Source organism: Lutjanus erythropterus, chromosome 12 (assembly GCF_056507025.1).
Source record: "Lutjanus erythropterus isolate fLutEry1 chromosome 12, fLutEry1.hap2, whole genome shotgun sequence".
NCBI classification, from domain to species: domain Eukaryota; kingdom Metazoa; phylum Chordata; class Actinopteri; order Lutjaniformes; family Lutjanidae; genus Lutjanus; species Lutjanus erythropterus.
Window position 1 is genome coordinate 11,279,329 of NC_139328.1, and position 21,039 is coordinate 11,300,367.

Sequence of the window (21,039 nt, forward strand, 5' to 3'; positions counted from 1 at the left end):
GGAGTTCAATATATATATATATATTTTTAAGCAAGCATAGTAGCTTATTGATTGTGTTTTCTCAAGTACAACGAAATTAATATCAAGTTTATTTGATTAGAAAAGTTTATTTTACAAATTAGTTCAATTTTTCTTGTCAAGTTCTTAAAAACTTAACATCTTATAGCGCCCCATACACAAACTTTTAAAGTTAAAACAAATTGTTTATTATTACAGAAATGTGTCTTTTGTTTGTTTGTTCTTTTGAAGTTTTTATGTCATTCTGTAGCTTTCCAGTAGTGCTCTCTAGGCATTCAAATAAAAACAATGACATTTTGTTCACCATAGTGTCAAAATGGTATTTTTCCATGTGGCCTGATGTAGGTTTCTGCGTGATGTAATTGCTACGTGTAAACCACCTATAGAGAGGGGAGAAAATCACTGCTGTAACTTATGCGCCTTTTTGCTCACGGCTAAGTGGGAGTTTCCATTTGAAAACCCCGTACATGACTCCAGATCACCCTTTAACTCTAAAAATGACATTTAAAAAGTTAAAACCACGGTGCTGCCTTGCATTAATGTCATCACTTCTTCCTCCCTTTAGCCTATTCCATGAAAGTTTTGTGTATTAAGCACAGCCCTGAATGATTTAAAGTCTATGGTTTTCATGCCTGCACTTCCTCTAGGAGCCACCATGTGCTAAACTGTCAAACGCTATGTAAACACATGGTGATGGTTCCTCCCTCCTTCTTTCTCTCCCTCTGTCTCTCGTGCACAGATTCCTTTCATTCCAGCCAGCCTCTCTGAATAACGTACCTGAGTGTGGAGGAGTACATTTCAAGGCTCATCCAGGCTGACGCCCATGGGGGAACAGGTAAAACCAGAGGCGCAGGAGGGCTCGTCATAGCTGAACCCAGCCTGTGTGCCACACAGTGCAGGAAGGGATGGGCAAGGCGAAAAGTGACGTGAGTTTGTGAATGTGTGGTGTCTACTTTCACCTTTAGCCTAAATCATGTTTCAGGAACATTTCTAAAAAAAAAAAAAAAAAAAAGTGCAACGATCCAATCTTTTTAGATTAGCATATGGAGCATCTTTACTTTCAAACTTTTCACACATTTTTTACTTATAACCTGTCAGGTTCATCTTGGTTTAATCTTTCTTTTTTTTTCCTTTCTTTATGTTCTTATGTTATCATTTTTTTAAAGCACCCAGTCACTCTTGGGTCTGGGTTTCTTTAACCAGGGCCAGAACTCCCTGACCCCATCCCTTCCACCATCATGGATGAGGCCAGCCAATCACAGACAGGCTAAGTGTGGACAGGTAGGTGGAGCCAAGCATTGAAACAGGGTGTGGTCCTGAAACTAGCAAGCTCTGTAGTAGTGCCTTGGGGTTTAAATTGAGTTGAATGATCCCAGTGCCATACTTATCACAGCCGGCCTCTTGCTCTTCTGCTCCTCTGCCTCCTGCTTTCTCCCTCAGTCTTTGTGAGACTTTGAGCTCTTGTTGGAGTTTTAGTTGAAATCACAGACTTTAAGAGGACAGCTGGAGGCTCTCACCACCCACCCAACAGCTTTGCATGTACCTGGTTTTCACTTGATCACTCTCACTGGTGCTGCTGATCTGCTGGATCTCCTGGATTGAGTGCTGCCTGCCCAGGCTGTGCAGCTGCTTTCCTCACAGACAGGAGTGAGAGCTGAGGACTTGAGCTCAGGGGGTGAGTCACTGACAACAGCAACTATTTTAGCAGTTTCAGGGAGATCATCTATCATGCGTCATCTGTATCTGTGCTGTTCCTGTAAGAATGTCTTTTAACAGATATACTTTACTTTTAGTGGTACAGCGAGATTTCCCTGGATTTAGGGCTGTAATTTTACTCTCTGGAAATACCTGATCAGCTCATCTGTTGGTAGCGCAGTGGGTTGGCAAGGCTGGCCATAAGGGCCAAGTTCTTTGCCTCACCTGTTTGACTTGCTCTGTTAGTCAGCATGAGAGTATTTCATTGTATTTAGACTGACAGCAGATGTTTCACAATCCTTCATAAAATATTCATTAATTTTCTTTCTGACCTGCTAAATAAAATAAAAGTTTTCCTTTTTTGAATGAATCATTTTTAGCTTTGGATGAGGCACTGAAAGGACCTCCTGGTACAGATTTCTGTGTATTTTTTTTTTTTTTTCAAAGGTTGTACATGAGGGCACTCAGGGGTGTTTGATGAGCCTGTGCAGCTGTCTCCTGTTTGTTCAGTCAGTGGGAAAGCAGGTGGACAGGTCGCTTTGTAGCTCACCTGCTCAGCCAGCCTCACTTTCAGCTCGGCTTCATCTCCGGTTTGTCTTTTCTTTTCTTTTTTTTTCAGGGGTTTAATAGGACGAGAAACAAGCAGTCACCATGCTGCGAGAAGCCGTATCAAGCATTTTACAATTCCACAGTTATCTACAGTCGAGAACTGGTAAGTGTCTCAGTCTGTTGTAGATTTACATCTCTGCTTAATTTTTGGATAATTATTGGTTTTGGTTTTCTTTAAGGGACAGTTTATCACAAAAATCAAAAATACATTCCTTCCTCCTACCTGCAGTGCTATTTATCCATTTAGATTGTTTTGATGTGAGTTGCTGAGTTTTAGGGATATCAGCTTTCTCTAGACTATAATAGAACTAAGGGCGGGTTCACACCAGCCTTGTTTAGTGCAGTTGAACCAAACCCTCTTGGTGTGGTTAGTTTTGGGTTGGTTTGAACGCTGGACATGAACTCTAGTCTGGACAAAACAACCACTCTGTGGTCCGCCTTGATGGTGGTCTTGGACCGCTGTCATGTGAACTTTGAAGTGGTTCATGTCTGGTGTGCACACCATTCCAACCAATCACAGAAGCATACCATTATATTTGTATTTTCATTTGTTAAAAACTGTTTTCTCTTTCTATTTTGTCATAGACATATTATATGTAGACTCCAAATTTATGTCTTCAATTTGTTGCTGCATTGCTGCCATTTTGGTTGTGTTCAGACTGACCTATGAACAAAAACATGTAAACAGGGGAGCTGCAGTTTTTCTGGATAAAAAGAACTATAACATTTATTTCACAACCGATATCAGTGAGTGGTGTTATATTCAATAGTTAATGATCCATGTGGAATAATTTACAAAAAAATCTTTTTACTCTGTGTAGATCAAAACATGACTCATTTAAATGAGTAATCCGAAAAATGGTGATGACGTTTATGTACGTTGCAAAGATCACTGTGTTGTCTACTTATATATGTGTGTGATTTTTGTGACTGGTGAATAGGGCTGGGTATAATTTTTTTAGAATTACAATACCAGTATTCTTGAAGTGACACAGACTGGAGAAGTTTCAGTGCTACTTGGTACAGCATTATTTTATTTGATACCTTTTTAAGGTATTGGGGGCAAAACTGGACTCACAAGAAGGTGAGAAATGCCTGCATTATTAATTATTTAATACTCGTTATCTTACAAGACATTCATATGCAATGTCCTCTAAAGTCTGCTGATATGTGGTCCAGATCAACACCAACATGAACAGAACCTGATGGTGCTCCATGATGATATACAGGCAGAAATTTGGATGAATGCATTGTCTTTTTACTCGCCGACTATATGACTTCTGATTGAACGGTATTTCTACCACATGACTTGAGTTTTGCCTTTGTGAATGCAAATTTGTTCAATTCAGGAATTGGATGTGAACCTGCCTTAGATGGCACTCAGCTTATGGTGCTAGAAGTTGCAAAATAATACATATGAAACTCAAATAAAAAAATTAAAAAAACTCAACAGCAATCTCTTTTTCCATAAATCATGAGCTGGTTACTCAAAACAATTCACAGAACTTATTGTGAGCAGTTTCATAGAAACTATTTTCTTTCTGATGAATGGCGACATGTCACAACGCAGATGGAAATGTGCATCTACTCATGGACGAGAGGCCCGAGCTGGAGACGGCATGGGATATAAACATTATGGCACCCCCCTTGGCTGAGTTGTAACCTTTCATCCATGAGTAGATGCACAACTCTTTCTGCACAATGATATGGTTGGTGTTTGGTCAAAAGAAAATGGTCCCACATGAAGCTGCTCACAACAAGTTCTGTGGATTAAGTTGAATAATCAGTGATTTCTTTGAAAGAGACACTGCTGTTCAGTTTTTGTGATGCTTTGAGCTTTTTTTTTTTTTTTTTTTTTTTTGCTCTTGTCTGACAAAGACAATATTAGCCGTTTACATGGCTAATGAAAATGAATATATCTGCATACTCTGATTATGGACACTTCTTTTTTTTGTCATAACATGATTTTTTTTTCAAAGTTTTCCACTGGTGGTGGACTTGTGCGACTGTGCGAACAGCCCTCCTACTTCATTTGTTAACCACTGTCTTGAAAAGGTTGACACTGTAATATCAAAAACCTACTTCAGCCTCACAAAGTTGGTTTGTTGACAACACAGAGCTGACTATAAACAGGTCCCTAAACCCAACTGAGATGCATAATCTGAATGCACAGTTTACACGTCCAAAGAATGCTCCTAAAACCTGAATAAAACCAACATATCTCACATTTCTTAACTGGAATATACTCCATTCAGAATATCCAAATGGAATATGGTAATATATATTACACTAATATTGGAATATTACTGAAGAGTGTGTGTTTTTGTTCTCCACCAGATGCTCGAGTCAGAGACTACCCACTGATGCAGAGCCCCATACAGATGACCTCCATCTTGGTGGCATATGTCATCTTCTCGGTGTACATTGGACCTCGTCTTATGGCGAACCGCAAGCCCTTCCGCCTCAACACAGCCATGATCGTCTACAACCTCAGCATGGTTTTACTCAACGGCTTCATAGTGTATGAGGTAAAGTTCTTTGCTGACTAAAATCCCTATTTCTTCTGCTTGTGAAATGTTAATAACAGCTGCTGGTGTGTTTTCTAGTTCATGATGTCTGGATGGGCCACCACCTTTACATGGAGATGTGACCTTATTGATACCTCAAGTAGCCCACAGGCTCTTCGGGTAAGCCAGTAATTTGTTGTTCATTTGCCTCAGAGCAGAGCAGGTCTCACTCTCTGTTGTGCCCTAAAAAACAAACCTTTAGGCTCAGGACTGCTTTGATGGCTTGAAAAACAAAGATAAGCATCCACAGTCGGATATTTGACAGCACTTTTTTTTCTCTTCCTTCCCCCAGATGATTCGAGCGGCTTGGTTGTTTTATTTTTCAAAATACATCGAACTCCTTGACACAGTAAGTTTTCATCTCTCCAAACATTTTCTCTTTTTGCCTCTTGTTGTTTTAATTTTCTGACCTTTTCTGATGTAAATCCTTTGTTCACTTAAGCTTGGTCTGCTTTTCTTTGAGGTATTCTTTGTGCTGAGGAAGAAACAAAGCCAGATCACGTTTCTCCACGTATTCCATCACTCCTTCATGCCCTGGACGTGGTGGTGGGGCATCACTCTGACTCCTGGTGAGTTTTATCCAGCATGGTGTCCATGTAAACACACTTTGTGCATAACATACACACATTATGCATAAGCGAGGGACTTTGGAACAAGACATTTCTGAAAACTTCCTTACATATCAGATGACTTGAGACTTTGATTGTACTGCTTTGCATCCAAAAGTGCCAAAACAATAAGCTTATAGGGTTAGCTAATTATTTTACATGCTCTCCCCTCTATATTCCTCACGAAAAACAAAAGTTATATACAAAAAGAGTGTTGAGGATTAATAAAGCAGTCTCACAGCCTGAGGGAAGAAGCTGCTCTGTACTCTGGTGGCACGACAGTGGATACTTCTGTATCTCTTGCCAGATGGCAGCAAGATGAACAGGCTGTGGTTGGGATGGGTGTCGTCTCTTAGTATCCTTTGGGCTCTGTGCAGGCATCTCACCTCACCAATGCTCAGTGGATGGGTACCAGTCAGTCAGTGTTGATGGTAAATGTTGTCAACTAACACAATAAAATCCTCAGTGTTCCTCAAATCCTCAATTCTCCTGCACATGGAGCCGTGCAGCAGTGCCTACAAGTACCAAGATGTAATATGAATGAGCTTCTGATGCTCCTGTTGTATCACCACCCACCACTCATTTAGCACGCTCCTGGCTACCCAGAGGCAGAGATAAAAAAAAAAAAATCAAAGCTGAAGTAGTCTGTTGTAGAAAAACAGATTTTGTAGAGGAAGGATTGTCATGGTCAATATAGCACATCCTGAGGGATTTCCTGTTTCAGTTACACTACATTTACCATCAACACTGAGTAGACACCCGCATCAAAAGTGCAGAATCTTCCCTTTAATCACCTGCTGCACCTTCCTGTCCTGGGCCGTGCACATCACATGCCAGTTCATGATGTTTTCAGTCAGGATGCCACTTGTTGCTCCTTTGTAGAAGTCAACAAGAACTTGGCACTGGAATTTTGCTTTCTTACATTTCCTGTAGAAATACAGCCGTCTTTAAGCCTTCTTCACTACATTTCTTAACAATCTTCCCAACAAATTGGGGAGATCACTGTACAGTTACATAAAAATGTCTAACGAAACAATCACATGTGTTTTTCCCTTCTCCAGCTGGAGGAATGGGCTCCTTCCATGCCATGGTGAATGCAACCGTCCACGTTATCATGTACTTCTACTACGCACTCTCTGCTGCAGGACCTCGCTTCCAGAAATACCTGTGGTGGAAGAAGTACATGACTGCCATCCAGCTTGTATGTCCTTTTTCATTATATATTTAAAATTAAATGAATGAACAAAATCAATTACAATTTTGTTGGCTTATTTGATTTTATTATGGATCTGGATTAGACTTGTTTTTTTAAGGGAAGGTTCACCACCTTTCAAGTGAATGTCCAGTCCATGTTGATGCTAAATGTAATCAAAATCTGTTGTTCTTCCTGCATCCAGTGATGTCACAGTGATGTCACTGGTTTTGAAGAAAAACTACAGGCTATTTCAGCTTGGACTTCTAGTCTCCACCACTGGGTAGCCAGGTGGCGTGTTAGATGATCACCTAACACTATGTTTTAGCCAATATAGGCAGTGGTGTCAGAGGCTTGCAGCAATGCATCCTGGTACATGTAGGCACTGCCAGCATGGTTCTGCAAGCAGGAGAACTCAGCTGTCTTGGTCAATATAGCACGCACTTAGGCCTTTTCCACCAACATGGAACCGGCCCCATTCTGGTTCAAGCACCTAATTTTGAATTGTTCTACGCATTTCCACCAAAAATAAAAGGGTTTGGAACTTGAAAAGTTGGTTCCCAGCTAGAGCCAAAAAACAACAAAAAGTGGGAGTGTCATATCCCACAGGTATGTGTGAATTGTGTAGCACCCTCTGTTGATGACATTTTGATCACAATGGTTCCACCAGTCTTGGACAGAACCGATTCAAGAACCAGAACTTATTTGGTGGAAAAGCCCCAACTAATGAATTTATTGGTTCAGCTGACTACATTTACCAGCAACACTGACTGGACATCCACATGAAAAGTGCTGGATTTTCTTCTCCATTTCTTTTAAAATACTTTTTCAACTTTTGTGCCTTTTAATTGAGATAGAACAACTGAAGATTTGACAGGAAAGGGGAAGAGAGAACGGGGGGACAACATGCAAGACAGGGCCGCAGGCTAAACTCTTTTAACAACTGGGCTACTAGTGCACCCTGAGGATTTTCCCCTAATAAGTCCTTTTCCTGTCATTTTACAGACGCAGTTTGTTCTGGTGTCCATCCACATCAGCCAGTACTACTTCATGGAAAAATGTGACTACCAGGTTCCCCTTTGGATCCACCTCATTTGGATGTACGGCGTCTTCTTCTTCCTCCTCTTCTCCAACTTTTGGATACAGGCCTACATTAAGGGCAAGCGGCTCCCCGTCACAGAAGACAAGCCAAAACTGAACGGCTTGACCAGCGAACCCATCACTGTGGTGGCCAATGGGAAGCACCTGGGAAACGGGAACGCACACAACCACCACCACACAAACGGCAAAGTCGTCCTGGGCAAAGTAAAAGAAATTTAACTGTGTGACTCTGGAAATGAGACTGTGTCATCCATCATTCATATCTAAAGCATACTGGAACAGCACAGGTTTCAGTATGCTCCTTCTAATATCTTTATAGGCTTTAGTTTCTCCTCTGCACACTTGTTGGGATGTGAATGGCATGTTGTGTGTTGCCGGTGATCTCTACTCGCCACATTGTGTTTGTTAGTTGTTGTAAAAACTAACTGTGATGAACACTGTATGAAGACATTTGGTGCTCATTTTCTCACTGATAGTATTTTTCAACTCAGACTCGACTCATGAGCTTGACCTGCACGACCTGCTGTTTAGCTGGCATGACTTTGTTGCTTGGGAGTATCGCACAGTTTCCACTGAAGGCTAGAACACACACACACACACGCACGCACACACATATGTAAAATAACTGCTACAAAGTTTTCATGTAAAAAAAATGTCACATATTTAGTTTTTTTCTGTTTTTATTTATCTTTTGAAATAAAACAATTTTTAGATAAAGGTCTGTGTCATTTGGAAAGCAGTTATGGTTTGCACTTTGTGAGAAAAACATACCACACCTCAATTTTTCAATTTTAAGAATTGTGGAAAAGACATGTTCTACTGTATATTACAGTATTGATGCATTTTTTGCATAATTAGGTAGTGACACTGCTATGCATGTTAATTCATATTAATCCATTCTGAGTTTTGCAACACTGTATAGATTAACCTGTTTCTTATTTGAACAGAAATAAAATTGATCAATGTTTTGTAATTTTTCCCTGCTTCTAAATGTTTCACCTAGAAAGTGAAGAATCAAATTGATATTTACATCATTTTCCACACTGTATGGGTCCAATGATTCCAAGAGCTGCCCAGTGAACAACTTGACTATAAATTTGTGCACAGGCACAAAGAACAAGACAACAAAAACCTAATACAGTACACCGTACAATACAGTACATGCAGTTCTTTATCCTCTTACTGCCAGCAACACACTGATAATTAAGATCCTATTTGCCAATCAGCAAATGAGTTAACATTCACCAATGGCAGTGACCAATGTTTATCTGTTGTGCTGCGTCAGTTTTGCACTCACTAAATGTTGAAGCCACTGGTTGGACACAATTCTGGTATGACGTGAGAGAGAAACAGGCACTGTGGTTTGTTTTGTTTCTTTTTTAATGAAGATTTCTTTGTTTGAACATGAGCAACATCAAAAAACAAAATAGACCAAATAATTATTTTAAACATATGGCCCCGAATTTCAAAATTAATGCATCCTTCGATAAAATATTTGTTTCATTGTGTAATCGCACAAACTATCAGAGGAGTGAGGGAAGTGATATGTCACCGTCAGGGAAGCTGACTGTAACTGTCCAGGTGCCGTTTGTTATGTGTCACATGTACCTCAAACACATCGGTCTTCAGAGATGTAAATGGTTCTCAGGTCCTGTTGTTCTGCAGCTTAGCATCTGACTGCTTGTCTGACAGAACTGGATCTTTTAGGGGTTTGAAATGCTAAAAATGTCTGAGCAGGTGTGTCCGAGTGCAGAGCAGATCTGATAGTTTCATGCACTGAGATAATGAAATTATCATTGTTTTCATCATTTTATCTGTGCCACTGCGCTTTATCATATTATCATTACGTGTAGTGTGTTCTGCATTGTTGTACAATTAGTCAATGAGTAATGTGTATATATAAAAAGGAATTACAGAAAGATTGTAAACAAATATTTTTAATTTGCTGATGGATTGTTTAATTTTTATTGCCCATTAAAATATTGTAACTTAAGTCTAGTTTATAATAAATTATGAGCTTGTTATGACACCACAATGTGGTTTTCATCATGACGCTGGCCAGACAAGGGGTTTAAATAAGCCTTAAACTGCAGCTAAACTGCTGACAGAGCAACAGCCCTGTTAGTTCTTTTAGGGGGAAAAAAAACAAAAAAAACCCATTCGCTGTATAAACAAGATATTTTCTATATTCTTCTGTTGGTTTAGCAGGTGTTCTGACCAGTTGCTGATCTGAGATCAATAACTAATAACTCACTACATGTAAATTTTGATCAACATTTCCTCACCCTACTGTTTGCAACATGACAGAACTAATACATGTCAATTAGGTGATGGAAGCACATTATGGTAAACAAAACCATTTAATTATAACCCAGTTCACTGTATACAATACATTGAATACATAAAAGCCAAGTGAAGTCATAAAAACAGTTCAACAACCAGAATTGCTTAAAAACCACCACTCAACTCTTGTACTTTACCACATTAAAACAACCCATTACACTACCAATAGGAGCAATTGCCAGTTCAGGCTAAAACACTGGGTAGAAATCTTTATTGTGGATTAAATAAAACATCTGCACATAATTAATTCATCATAGAACAAAAACCCTCAGAAGTCAAAGACAAATTTATCTGATTGACTGATGAATAACACTGTTGGATGATTTGGCCATCCTCTCTTTGGCCTTTTTCTGGATAGGATCCACCTCAAAGCTCTTCCACAGACGGATAGTCTCATCTCCAGCGATGGTCGCGATGGAAGAGCAATCTGGGCTCAGAGTCAAACTGAGAACCCTATCCTCGTGGCCTAAAATAAAAAGCATTAATGTTTAGAAAACATGACATAAGCACAGAAGGTTTCCACTTCACTGGAGGTTTCTTTTACATTAAACTGTGTGAACAAATAAGAGGGAATCCAGTCAAAATAAAAAAATAAAAAATTACTGACCGTTGAGCTCTGCAACCTTGGTGAGACCGGGGTACTTCCAGATGACAACATTGTTGTGGGCATATCCATGGGCAGAGACCAGCTCCTTATAGTTGGGTGCAAACACTAGTGACGAGATCTGAAAAGCAAAGTTAACATTAGCAATTTGTGTTAAAAATGCATTTTTCATTTCATCGACACATTATAGTACATTTTTGACTGAGAATGACCATTGAACATAAAGAGTCGAGGTGTGTGCGGTTACCTGGGACTGAGTGTCAAGGGAACTGATGCAGGAGCCACTGTTTACATTCCAGATGCGGATGTGACGGTCGCTGGTGCCACCTCCAGATGCCAGAATATTTGGCTGCCACGGACACCAGGCCAAAGCCTAAAGTAACACATCCAAAGGTGAGTTTCAAACTCTAAACACTCTCTTTGGAAGAAGATTTATTAGTTACACTTTGACCTGGTAGGTTTACAAATGTTCAATATGATCAGAAAAACCTTTGATTTTTAGAAAAATGCTGGAATTTTGGTTTCTAGTTCAGGTATGAAGCACCTCACCTTGACAGCTCCTTGATGCTCACTCCAGCAGCGGACAGGCTGGGAGCTGTTGCTGGCGCTGCCCTCCTGCACACGGGGCCACACGTACACCAAGTTGTCGTTGCCTCCGCTGGCCAGGTATCTGCCATCGGGGGACCACTTCAGTCCACACACTTCCTGTGAGTGACCAGTGAGTGTGGCGATGTGATGGTCTGCCACCCTCACATCATGATGGTGGATGTGTCCTGATCTCGAGCCACTAAGAGGAGAAACAAATCATTTGAGTCGTAAAACAAAACGCACACACCACTGGAATTCCAAGTCTTTTGTGTCAGATGACAAAACAACAGTACCTGGAGAGAATGTGGTCATTCCAGCTCAGGCTACCAACTCGCGCTGTATGACTGGCCATGCTGCGCAAACGCTTCTGGTTTTCAACATCCCACAACTAAGAAAGCAAATGTCACATTAAAAACATTTTTTAATAAAAAGGAAGAAATAATTTGAACTAAAGTGGCGTGTTCATCAGCACACCAACCTGAACTTTGCAGTCACTGGTGCCGATTGCAAGGAAGCCTCCCTCTGTCCAGGACAGTGAACAGATGTAGTCCTCCTCACGCTCCATCTTCATGAGGAGAATGATTTCTCCTTGACTGGCATACCACAGGTAAACACTGTTATGAAGTGCCACAGCAAGAATATTTTGGCTGCTCCAGTCAAGCAGATTCAAATCTGGTAAAGAAAAAAAACCCTGCAAATTAATTACCATCATCCAGAACATAACACATTTGTGAAACAGAAACCAGCAAAAAAAAAAAGTTCTTATTTCAGCCAGTGAATATGTACATTATTGAAAAGCTATTGTATAACTGCTTCTGCCAGTGGGCCCTCATGATAATAGGTACAGTAAGATTAATTTCACAACAAGATACCTTCTCTGCAGTTGGGTAGAAAAAAGGTACACATACGGTCATAGATTTAAAAAAAATATATATATATATAGCTTGGCCAAAATTAAATGGAAAATATAAGCAAAATCCAATATAAAAACACTAACATGCATGAATGTTCCGAGGAAACCTCTAAAAGGGCCAAACTTACAAAAATCATTTCGAAGCTCAGGAGCATCCAAGACTCTGTCAGGAGTTGAAGATATGTATCGTGTCTTTTTGATGGAGGCAGGAGTTGTAGCCTGACTGTACAGGACTTTCAAGTTGTTTTGATACCCTGTAAATAACAAAAAAGTCATATTGGACTAGAAATTTACAATCTTTACTTTCTAAATTCATGCACTGTTCTTACTAAGTGGACAAATACCTTCTGGAGCATTCAGCGGCTTCCCTCCAAGGTGCAGGATCTTTGCATCTTCAAGGTTGTAACCATTTAGTGACATAGACCAGGCTTTCTGTTGTTCCTTTAAAGACACAGATATGTTGGTGTATTTAAAAAAAAGGATCCTAAGGAGGTGATCAGCTTCCAACAATAAGAATTGCCAGGAAATTATATTAGCCAGTTGCTATTTGGACCAGTGCACAAGCATGTAACAAGAAATGTGAAAAAAAAAAAAAAGTGAGGGAGAGAGAAAAGCCAGCAACATTTGCCATGTGTTTCAAGAAAGTTATGAAAAACTAACCTGAAAAGTTAACTAGTAACCAAAGCTGTCAGATTAAATGTAGAGGAGTACAAAGGACAATATTTGCTTCCAAGTTTGTGGAGTATAAGTAGGAAGTGGCAGAAAATAGAAATACTCAAGTACCTCAAAATTGTAACTAAGGACTGCACTGAGTAAAAGTGATATGAATACAACTTACTGATCCTGGTCCTGTTGTATTGCTTGTGTCCATAGGCTCATTTTCTTTTGTGAGCAGGAAAGTAGCCACATCCATTTGTTTGTTGTTTCTGATGGGAATGAAGCGGTCGCCCCCCATCTTAGAGGGAGTTGTTTTTTTGTTTTTGCCTGTGATGCAGAAAAATACCCCAGTGGTTAACATTTGCAGAGATGATACAGCTTTGACAAGTGTAAACTGAAGCTGGATTAAGGTTACATATTAGTTACCTGGTGTTTTGGTGGGTGTTTTTGATGAACTCTGCGTCACATTGGCAGATCTTCCAGGCGACAGGCTGTTGAGGGCGGAGGATGTGTTCGATGAGCTGGCCTTCCTCTGCCACCTCGCCATGGGAGCGTTCGTGATGGGCATATCCAGCTTCAAGATACTGTCGATATCGTTCTCAAACCCAAAGTGCGACATTTTGTCCAGGTTTTCACGCCGCCTGTACATGACGACGAGGAAAAATTAGCGTTCAGCTCAAGTACAACAGTAACTGGCTAGCTAACATTAGCAAACATTTCAACAATGGTCGGCGCCCCATGCTAACGCTAGCATGTCAGAGTTAGCACTACTTGACAAAAACAAGGCTTCATTTTTCAGAGGGTATTTTGCATTACCACTGTTATATTATTACTATAGTTGGGTATAATGTATGCATTTAGCTAACTCTACTTTGACCAAGCGTAAATGAGCACACATTGGCATTAAGTTAACCGAACGTAAACGACCACCATCAGCATCGACTTCACGAACATTTAACGCTTTAAAAGTTTAATTACCGTTGTTCCGAAAACTAAACACCACTGACTAAGAGAATAAAAAAAATCAGCACTTTAAAACTTCAAAACAAACAAAATGAGCTCACCTCCTGAAGAAAACGTGGAATACACACTGGCTTTTCGCTTTCTGAATTTTGAATTTCGTGAAAATGACGCCACACGGCTTAAATGCCAGAAAGCGCTGCTGCGATTGGTTCGTTCAAGCAGCTGCCGTTATCGCCCACGAATTGCTATGGTAACGTTTACCAATGCGTGAATGTGATTGGTGGGGGAAACTTCCTGACACTTCAACGCCGGAAAACAATCCTCCTTCCCAAAAATCTATCGCCATCTACTGGCCAAAAGATTAAATTAGGGTTGAGATCATATTAGTCGTGTGAAATGTAGGGGGAACAAATAAAAACAGGGAAAAACAATAGAAGTCTATATTTTCTGAAGATGTGGGTTACTTCATTTTAAAATGTTACATCAAATGTCTTTTTCTGATGATTTGAAGGTTGAAAAATATATTTAAAGGCCATATAATCACAGAAAAATAAAATTTTAAGATCATAGAAGGGTGCTGGGACGTGACCAGTATGACAAAAAATTTATTATTCCGGATTATTTATTTGTGACAATGTTATATAGGTAAATACAGTTTAGTATACAATTAAAAGAAGCGTCATAAAGGTCTACATTGTAACCTTTAAAATAAAGACTGTAAGCCAAATATTGTATGAATATTATATGATATCATATCATATCATACAAACTTCTGATATTAATATATATGATGATATTGTTTATACAGATTATAATATACAGAATATAGAATAAATACAAAAACACAGTTTTTGCAATGATTCCTGAAAAGCAGTTAGGATATTTTACAAATTAATAATAAACGTTATTGTCCAAAATGATTATATTATATTATATTATATTATATTATATTATATTATATTATATTATATTATATTATCGTTTGCTGATTAGCACTCAAATTTTGATTGTTCAGGTCCATATTAGATTCTCTGTTGTCCTTTACATGCCATAATTTGATAATATAGTTGATTTTTAAAAAATCAATGTTTTTAGCATAGTAAAGCTAGAAATTAGAGACATTATCAAGTGAAATAACCCTGGGGCAGATGGGGAGGATTCTCTGATTACTATTATTTTTATTATTAGGTATGTATATGCATTGCGTTTGCCCTTGTCAGCCACCATAAAAAACCCTACTAACAAACACACTCTAGGGAAGCAACATACAATGAAGCAACCACTTTGCAGCAGGTTCCTAAAAATAAAATAAGTTAGCTGGATAGCATTAATTCTCAATAGGCTTTGACTACACTTAAGTGAGCCCTTCATTGTTCATAAACTTTAGCAATTAAAAGTTTAATCTGGCAAAGTGTTCTCAGAAGCACAATAAAGAGACAAATAACACACTGGCTCCACACAGACTCACTCAGCCTCTCAGTGGGAGCACTGTGTCTCTGGCTGAACCTTATCTAAACATCTGCTCCTTAAAGGGATAGTTCACCTAAAAAATGAACATTCAATCATTATCTACTTGTCCTCATGATGACTGAGGGTCGGGTTTAGTTTTTTAGGATTAAAAAAAAAGTGAATTCTGGACTTTTGCTTAAATCTGCTGTCCTAATGTCATTGATAAAGGTAACCAGACATAAATCAGAAAATAAACAAGTGTACCATAAAAGTATCTTTATTTGAGCATTTGCTTTAAATCACACATGAACAAATAATATGGAAATACAGTACATATAAACAGTGACAACAATGTACAGTGATATTTAAACATCAGGAAAGTATCTCAAACCAAAAAACAACAGTCTGACTCTTTGGATAAGTTTCATTGTGATTGGATCAGTGGCACAACAAAAAGTTTGATTTCAGCAGGGCTTATCTACAGGCTGCAAGATAATTTCTGACATTATCTATTTTAACTTGCATTAAATACTATGTGGGATTGAAACAGAACATTTTCATGGTATATTTTTACATTAGTTGCATACTTAAATAGCTTAATACAGACATTATGACCACTGACAGTATTGTAACGCCCTTACAGTTATTAATTGTGCAAAAAGAAGCATGTACATTGCTGCAGGCAGTGAACATTTTCACATTTGTGTATCTGTGTATATGTGTATATGCACAAGTTTTAAAAAGTATAGCAATAAAACACCAGTGTAAAGTCTTGACACATTAAAGTGCATAAAATAATGTGGTGTGAACTTTAGACCACACAGGGTTCATACAGTGAGCTGTGCTGCATAGCATATAGCATCATGGCATAGCATTGGTTACATTCATGGAGCATCCCTGCCCCTTAACAGAAGGCAACATGTTACCGGTATAATTTTTTTTTTAAGCGAGGTTGCATGAGGTACATATCCATAGTCAATGTATTATCCACAGTAGTTTATAGTTGTCCTCTTTGGAGAAGCAGCATGCGTACTGGTGTAGGAAGCTAAGCAGTGTAATACTGAATAAAAGAGCCCACCTAATTGTTATCAGTTTAAGTGGCCTTGCTGTTACATCAACACCAAATATCACCCTCTCCAATGCCACCTTTGGCACATGGTGTAATTTTACCTAACAGAACATGGACGGATGCACTGCTTCCTCACACAATAACACAGGAAACTAACAAATTGAGGCAGAGGTAGACTAGTAACTCCAGTGTACTCCTTCTCCAAACTGGAGATGTTCCAACCGCCATCTACTGTAGGTAATATACTGACTACAGATAAGTACCTCGTATAACCTCACTTCAAACAATATTAACTATCCCTCTAAATCAGTAAGAGGACGTTTAATGGAACAAAGAGAGTAGATCAGCTGGAGCTTTGATTTACAAGGTACGGTAACCATTGCTTTTTATCTCTGGAGCCATTTCAGCCATGTCCTTGGGGTAATGTATAACTGATCCAATGACACCTGCAATGAAATCAAAGAGAAACAAGAACAAGCACAATCAACAACACACTCTAACTCGCTGTTCAAAATGATTGGGTATCACTTCTAATAAAAATTTTTATGAGTATTATCAAAGTTATTTTGGAGAAACTGTCATCAGTAAAAATAAAACTGAGGTCACACTGTACAGTATCACAGAGTGAGTCAAGGTGGACAAAACCACATAACTGACACAACAACACTTTGAAAATAAAAAGAACAAGCCCGTCCAAAGGGAAAGTATCTAACATCTCTCTTTTCCCATGACTGTTAACTGGGAGGTCTGCAGTCTGCTGTAACCAAAGAGAAAACATAGGGATTGTTGTTGTCTTACCTCCAGGGTGCCTCAGACCTAAGCAGAAAGACAAAACACATGACCATGCTTTATATGTCCTCGTGAGTATGAGATTTCATACCAAAATCATGTGACAGGACACGTTTAAAAATAAATCCAAGTAATGCCACACTTCATGAAGGTGAAGGAGGTTTTAATTTTAAGCAGATGTAAACGTTGCATAACTCAATAGCACCATATGCATCACAAGACTTGTGGAAATAAATAATTTTGCTGTACCATAAAAAGCTGATTTCGATTATGACCGTGATTAAAGGACGTACAACTATTATTCTTATTCACATGGAAAACACCTCTTTTACTCACCCAGGTTTTTGGAGAGGATCAGGCTGATTATGATCAATCCAGTAAACGCCAGGAATGCCAAAAATGGAATCAGATACTGAGGCAAAGGAGTCCCTGGAGCTGGGAAAACAGTGCATAAATAAGTGCCATGACTGCACTGGTCACTATCAAATGTATGGTTACTGTATGTGCAGGTGGATTAATGCAATCACAAAAACAAACTGGTGTTTTACTTCAGAACATCGCTTTCACATGTTAGCACCCATGTGACACATGAGTCACAGTCAAATGCCATCAGGTGCCTCCCATTCCCATCTCCTCACAGCTTGATGGCTTTTGGAAATGAATAACTGTATTCCACTTGCAAAGATCACGCGTACTCTCAGAAATGTTTACAACACCTTTCTGAAAATATGACAGCCCCATTGCCCTGTATGGACAACTTGCCAACATTTACATCAGATTTAATATAAAAAAAAATATTACAAGTATTAATACACCATTAGTTGTCAGAATAAGCTAGAATTGTTTGCATTGCCTCCTGTATTTATTTATATATTCATTATTTTTTTATTTTCAATTTTAATTTAACTACTACCTACTCCTTTTGAGTAAGGTCTTCTTTCAGTTTATATGTGGGTAGGACAGGATGGGAATTTGGAGCCATGTGTTTGTTAAATTTGAAAGTTTTTAAAAATCTAAAATGCAATTAGGCAGAGAATCACTGTTTATGATTCTTATTGACAGGATTCATTTGCACCAATGTTTCTTCCAATATAGGATTACAGTTTTAATTTTTAAGTTTAAAAGAACAGGTAAAATGCAGTCATTTGGTTCCACAACTCTTAAAAACATAATGACAGTTACAAAATTTCTTTTCACAAGCTAGACAGATTTTATACCTGAGTGCTCCGCAGAAAGCCTCAGTTCTCTCATGAGCTTGATGCATCCTTCCTGAAGACGGATCCTCTCCATCTTCGTGCGCTGCACCTCCTTGTCCCACAACTGTTTGAGGGCAAGTGCCTGCGGTACGTGGGCTGTCCATGTGTCATTGTGTTCCAGAGTCAGATAGACCCTTCCATCACAGAACACACGGTCAGCCCAGTGCAGCCGAGACCCCTCCAGTATGCATTCACGAGAACGAAGAACCGTGTGGTTTCCTGGGGAGGAAGTCGAAAGTGATTAACAAACAACATGTCCATTTTCAGTCATTATATTTATTAATGGTACATGATGATTTACTCACTCAGTATTGAAGTCTGGTTGACACTGATAAGAGTTGGAAGGAGTGCATCAGCTGACAGGGCTTGGACAATGCTGTCAACTTCCTGGCTTGTGCTAGTCAGAGAGACTCCATTGAGAAGGACCTGGTCCGTGACCCGCTGAGCACCCACCACTCCCCACTGCTGCACCTGCACTATAATGGTATCTAATGGGAGACAAAGTACATTCATAAAGAATAAAAAGAAGTGAGGCTGTATGTTACAGTAGGCCGTTTTCATATAATGTAGCAGATGATGGGAAAGAAAATAAAACAGAAAATATTCAAATCCAAGTAGTACCAGCTCTGCCACAATGTTAGTTTAAAAATAGGAGAGCATCAGAATTTTACTTTGCAAGCATAAATAAAAGGGGTGTACAATAAATATTGGGGGATAAATTATCAGCCAATAATTATCTATTATTCTGATAATGACATTATAGCTGATTAATATTGCCCATAAAAATGTCTAATTTGACAGATTATATTACATAATTAAAATTTAACGCTTAATGTTCTATAAAAGCCGAAGTATATTTGTGAAGTTTTTTATGTACTTTATAGAAAACATGAAACAAACTTTTGAAGAGTCAGTACTGTCCTCTGTTCTTGTTGCAATAGTGATGGAATATTAAAAGCATCCATCTTTGCTCACTACATCTTAGCCTCTCTTACCCTCAGGTGTGCATAAACTACAGGTTATATGATCTTCTTTTTAAACTACAAAAGCGTGAAATTATCAGTTAAATTATCAGCACTGGCATGAAAACCAGGTTATTACTGGTTATTGTATCAGATGAAAGAAAAATCTTTATCGTGCACCCCCAATAAATTAAGCAATAACAGTAAGACAAGGTATGATCAGTCAATCCAAAGGGTGCTGAGTCCAGCCACATTAATTGTTTCACTATTGTAATGCATTGTGCATTGTGAATTTTTAATCTGCAAAGTAACAAGTCATAAAAGTCATAAAGTTGTCCACGCTGTGATAAAAGTTTTATACCTTATAATGGTACAATCTAAGACAATCCAACACAAGATAAGAAATCCCCTATGATTACCATCATCATTGTTTCTGTTTTTGTTTACTCTGTAATCATATTGAGGGGTTTCCAGTTACCTGTTCCCAGTGTTTGGGGAATAGTGAACAAAATTAAACGGAACAAGTGGTTTAACTACATTTTGCAGTAGCTCCCTTTCATTTTCATAGTGATTCAAGAGGTTACATAACTTTGGGTCATTTTTTTCTGCAGGTAACTACTGAAACTACAAATATTTTTAAGACATAAAAGGAAAATAGTTTTTTTTTTTGGTTACCGCTGCCTCTCCACCAATTTGGTGAATACAAAACCACATTCCTGCACTTTACCATGAATAGTGGGGCATTTTAGTAATTTTTTTTTGTATGCCCATAGACAAGTGATCATTTTGATATATGAACTAAGTTGAGTGGCATTTTTTGCTGGCATGTGACTTTTTCTAAGTAGTTAACCAAAGTTAGAAAACTAACTTCTTCCAGTGTTAAGCAACTTGTAGTTTGCAAAACTATGCTTTCAAAGTAGCTCCCCTCTGTTCCATTACGCATGTAAAGGAGTGGATGAGACTATATTTAGGATGTAATGCAGAAAAAGACAAAACAAGCCCCAACAATTGCCTCATAAATAACCACAGATTAAAACCAACGCCTCTCTGACAGTATCAACAAAAAAGTCACGACGACAGGATTTACTGCAGGGCTGAGGATATTTTGCAAGTGTAGCTTCATCATACTTCTGTTCTGTAGTTACACAATAACCTGCTGTCCTGTTAATGGTAAAGGAGAAAAAATATAAGAATTTCACCTAAATTAAGTCTATAATGCCACCGGCTCAGCCACTACAGGTGACTATGGGTGTGCTTGTAAAGGCTAACGTCGCCATACCAGTTCTTTCATTGACTACATCGTCCGTTTTTCAGACGTAAATGTAAGTATTTTGCAAAGCGATGCCAAGAGGCAAGTTTCTTACCTACTGGAGCAGGAAAACCCAGTGACAACTCGCATAACATGAGAACAAGAATGACGAGAAAATGCATCTCTGTCGCCTCTTGTTTGCGGTTTTATCCGGCAGCGTTCAATCGTCAAGGAAGAGAAAAGAAAAAAAAATCTCCAGACTTATAAATAGCCAGGATTGTTTTAAGCCATTTACGCGGAACCTGCGCTCTCGGACAAGAGACAAGACCTTTTAAAACACATCAGTCAGTCACGTACGATAATATCAACCCCCCTCCTCCACGGTCAATCAGCCCGGTTTCACTTTG

General features: G+C 38.8%; 3 protein-coding genes across 3 annotated transcripts; 1 reads left to right on the forward strand and 2 right to left on the reverse strand.

Moving 5' to 3' along the window:
- Positions 1-1,385: 1,385 nt before the first annotated feature.
- Positions 1,386-8,507, forward strand: elovl1a (ELOVL fatty acid elongase 1a). Its single transcript, XM_084731514.1, has 8 exons — positions 1,386-1,693; positions 2,333-2,425; positions 4,660-4,850; positions 4,929-5,009; positions 5,182-5,238; positions 5,353-5,458; positions 6,559-6,698; positions 7,695-8,507. Exons 2-8 carry the CDS (start codon positions 2,365-2,367, stop codon positions 8,007-8,009), a joined length of 951 nt encoding a protein of 316 aa, XP_084587640.1. The 5' UTR covers positions 1,386-1,693; positions 2,333-2,364; the 3' UTR covers positions 8,010-8,507.
- A 1,624-nt stretch (positions 8,508-10,131) lies between these two features.
- On the reverse strand, positions 10,132-14,114 carry cdc20 (cell division cycle 20 homolog). The gene is made up of 11 exons (XM_084731513.1): positions 13,960-14,114; positions 13,322-13,536; positions 13,077-13,222; positions 12,583-12,679; positions 12,367-12,492; positions 11,804-11,997; positions 11,619-11,713; positions 11,287-11,524; positions 10,985-11,110; positions 10,741-10,858; positions 10,132-10,599 (listed from the first exon to the last, which is right to left on the reverse strand). Exons 2-11 carry the CDS (start codon positions 13,512-13,514, stop codon positions 10,421-10,423), a joined length of 1,512 nt encoding a protein of 503 aa, XP_084587639.1. The 5' UTR covers positions 13,515-13,536; positions 13,960-14,114; the 3' UTR covers positions 10,132-10,420.
- Positions 14,115-15,568: 1,454 nt separating this feature from the next.
- Positions 15,569-21,039, reverse strand: LOC146317653 (uncharacterized). The gene is made up of 6 exons (XM_084733130.1): positions 20,748-21,039; positions 18,727-18,909; positions 18,383-18,640; positions 17,502-17,600; positions 17,175-17,192; positions 15,569-16,822 (listed from the first exon to the last, which is right to left on the reverse strand). Exons 1-6 carry the CDS (start codon positions 20,812-20,814, stop codon positions 16,737-16,739), a joined length of 711 nt encoding a protein of 236 aa, XP_084589256.1. The 5' UTR covers positions 20,815-21,039; the 3' UTR covers positions 15,569-16,736.

Coding starts and splice junctions, on each gene's coding strand:
- elovl1a (XM_084731514.1), top strand. CDS start 2,365: ATGCTGCGAGAAGCCGTATCAAGCATTTTACAATTCCACAGTTATCTA. Junction 4,851..4,928: donor ACGGCTTCATAGTGTATGAG/GTAAAGTTCTTT, acceptor TGTGTTTTCTAG/TTCATGATGTCTGGATGGGC. Junction 5,459..6,558: donor GGGCATCACTCTGACTCCTG/GTGAGTTTTATC, acceptor TCCCTTCTCCAG/CTGGAGGAATGGGCTCCTTC.
- cdc20 (XM_084731513.1), bottom strand. CDS start 13,514: ATGTCGCACTTTGGGTTTGAGAACGATATCGACAGTATCTTGAAGCTG. Junction 12,493..12,582: donor GCCGCTGAATGCTCCAGAAG/GTATTTGTCCAC, acceptor TGTTATTTACAG/GGTATCAAAACAACTTGAAA. Junction 11,111..11,286: donor AGCATCAAGGAGCTGTCAAG/GTGAGGTGCTTC, acceptor GTGTTACTTTAG/GCTTTGGCCTGGTGTCCGTG.
- LOC146317653 (XM_084733130.1), bottom strand. CDS start 20,814: ATGCATTTTCTCGTCATTCTTGTTCTCATGTTATGCGAGTTGTCACTG. Junction 18,910..20,747: donor GGGTTTTCCTGCTCCAGTAG/GTAAGAAACTTG, acceptor GTCTCCCATTAG/ATACCATTATAGTGCAGGTG. Junction 17,601..18,382: donor GCTTTCTGCGGAGCACTCAG/GTATAAAATCTG, acceptor CTGTTTTCCCAG/CTCCAGGGACTCCTTTGCCT.